The sequence below is a fragment of the Penaeus chinensis genome, chromosome 8 (assembly GCF_019202785.1).
Source record: "Penaeus chinensis breed Huanghai No. 1 chromosome 8, ASM1920278v2, whole genome shotgun sequence".
Taxonomy (NCBI): domain Eukaryota; kingdom Metazoa; phylum Arthropoda; class Malacostraca; order Decapoda; family Penaeidae; genus Penaeus; species Penaeus chinensis.
Window position 1 is genome coordinate 42,490,374 of NC_061826.1, and position 2,500 is coordinate 42,492,873.

A 2,500-nucleotide genomic window follows, 5' to 3' on the forward strand; every position below is an offset into this window, starting at 1 on the left:
TTGAGGTTTGAGAGAGAGAGAGATCCAGAGAGATAGAGAGAGATAGAGATAGAGAGATCCAGAGAGAAAGAGAGGAAGAGAGAGAGAGAGAGAGAGAGAGAGAGAGAGAGAGAGAGAGAGAGAGAGAGAGAGAGAGAGAGAGAGAGAGAGAGAGAGAGAGAGATCCATAGATAGAGAGAATGCGCAAAAAAAAAAAAAAAAAAAACACAAACCTCAAACAAAAAATGTGAAAAAAAACAAGCTAAGAACACAACACTACCCACCTGTCCTCTTCTCAGCAACTTTCAACGTGAACGTCTCCAGCTTGAAGGAGGCGCTCCTCCCCTTGCTATTAGCCGCATACGTAACCATCAGGAAGGCAAGACCAGGCCGTAGAGAGGTTAACACGAACACGGGCTCCGAGGACGACAGGTTGCGGTGGAGGGCGGAGGTGCTCGAGTCGTAAACCTGTTTTGATTGGAGGAAACATGTTTGAAACGCGTTTTGTTTTTGTTGTTGTTTTTTCGGTGTGGGAAATATAGATGAGTATTTGGATTGGGAGTTGTAAATGTATTTTCATTATAGAGATCAAAATAATTATGTCAAAGAGATAGATAGATAGATATACAGATAGATAGATATATAGAGAGACTAACAAAGGAAATAGAAACAGAAAGAGACAAGCAAACATATAAAATAAATCAAACGAAAAACACATACACACACACATAAACACACACAGACACAAATAATTCGAGAGAAAAAAACAAAACACTCGCAGACATATACAAAACAAACGCTCACAGACAGACAGAAACAAGAAACAAACATACAGAAAGAAAAAGAAAGAAAACAACAACAGACAAACCTGGAGAAAGAAAAGAAACAATACCAACAACAACAAAGCAGGGAAACGAACTGACCTCCATGAAGAACGTCTGCGGGAGGCCGCCGTCGAAGCCGGCCGTGCACTCCACCTCGATCATGTCCGTCGTTCTGTTGGCGATCGAGCAGTTCTTCGGGGGGTCGGGGCGCACTGGGGAGGGGGGCGGACAAGGTCATCGAGTGAACGCTCTTGAATATTGAGGAACAGGTCAAAGGTCACGGGTAGATGTTCTTGGAAGACAAGTCAGAGATCAAAATTCATGGGTAGATATTCTTGAAAGATAGGTCAGAGGTCAAAGGTCATGAGTAGAGTTATTAGAAAATGGGTTAGAGGTCAAACGTCATGGGTAGATGTTCTTTAAAGACAGGTCAGAGATCACAGGTCATCGAGTAAATGTTCTTTCAGAAAGACAAGTCAGAAGTCGAAGAAAATTCCGAACAAATGTTTTTGAGAAGGAAAAGGCCAGCAGCCGAAGACTGTGATTGGGTTTGTGTCTTGAAGTCAAAAGATTAGATAGTCTTTTTCTGTTATTTTACCTTAGTTTATGACGTGCTGTATGCGAGTTCACTGAAAGGTTTATTTTTCAAAAGAATTTCCTACTGGATGTAGGAAAGGGATTTTCTTTTTCTTTCATTGCATCGCATTTGTCACTTCTTCAACAATTTGTACTTTAATGTATTGTGTTTGTGTAATATATATATATATATATATATATATATATATATATATATATATATATATATACATATATATATATATATATATATGTATATATATACATATATATATATATATATATATATATATATATATATATATATATATATATATATATATGTATATATATATATACATATACATATATATATATATATATATATATATATATATATATATATATATATATATATATATATATATATATATATATATATATATATATATATATATATATATATATATATATATATATATATATATGTATATATATATATATATATATATATATATATGTATATATATATATATATATATATATATATATATATATATATATATATATATATATACATATATATACACACACACTTACTTACATGTACGTATGTATATGAGTGTGTACAGATAGATAGACAGATATAGATATATACACACATTTGTGTGTGTGTGAGCATATAGTCTATATACATATCCCCAGCTCCTTTTTTCGCCCCTCCCCCCTCACTACCCCCCCCCCCCCCCCCACAACCGAGGACCTCTTAAGGAAACTGATTTTGTCTCCCTCGAGAATCCTCCGTCGCGCCTTCGCCAACTCAACTGTGATTCTCTCACAGACGAGAAATATTTCGACAATGCCTTCTCTTCAACTCTCTCTGAACACCTCAACGTCATATTTCTCGGAGAATATCTCAACTATGTTCGCTTTCAATTTTTCTTTTTCTTTTTTTCTTTTTTTTCTTTTCCGTCTTCGGCTCTCAATCTTTTATCTTGATGGCCTTATTGGCACCTCTCCTCCGACTCAGAAGTCATTGTCGCTTCCGAAATATCTTGATTCTCTCGCTTTCTCTCTATCTCTCTCTCTTTCTCCCTCTCTCTCTCTCCCTCTCTCTTTCTGTCTGTCTGTCTGTATTTCTC

The 2,500-nt window shown here is 35.6% G+C and overlaps 1 protein-coding gene across 1 annotated transcript in view; it reads right to left on the reverse strand.

Moving 5' to 3' along the window:
• The window catches only part of LOC125027906 (kin of IRRE-like protein 1), a 512,044-nt gene that overhangs the window by 6,134 nt on the left and 503,410 nt on the right, over nucleotides 1-2,500 (reverse strand). Inside the window, exons 12-13 of the mRNA XM_047617034.1 lie at nucleotides 903-1,015; nucleotides 264-447 (exon numbers count right to left, since the gene is read on the reverse strand). Of these exons, the coding sequence (XP_047472990.1) occupies nucleotides 264-447; nucleotides 903-1,015 (297 nt within the window). The remainder of the gene's footprint in view (nucleotides 1-263; nucleotides 448-902; nucleotides 1,016-2,500) is intronic.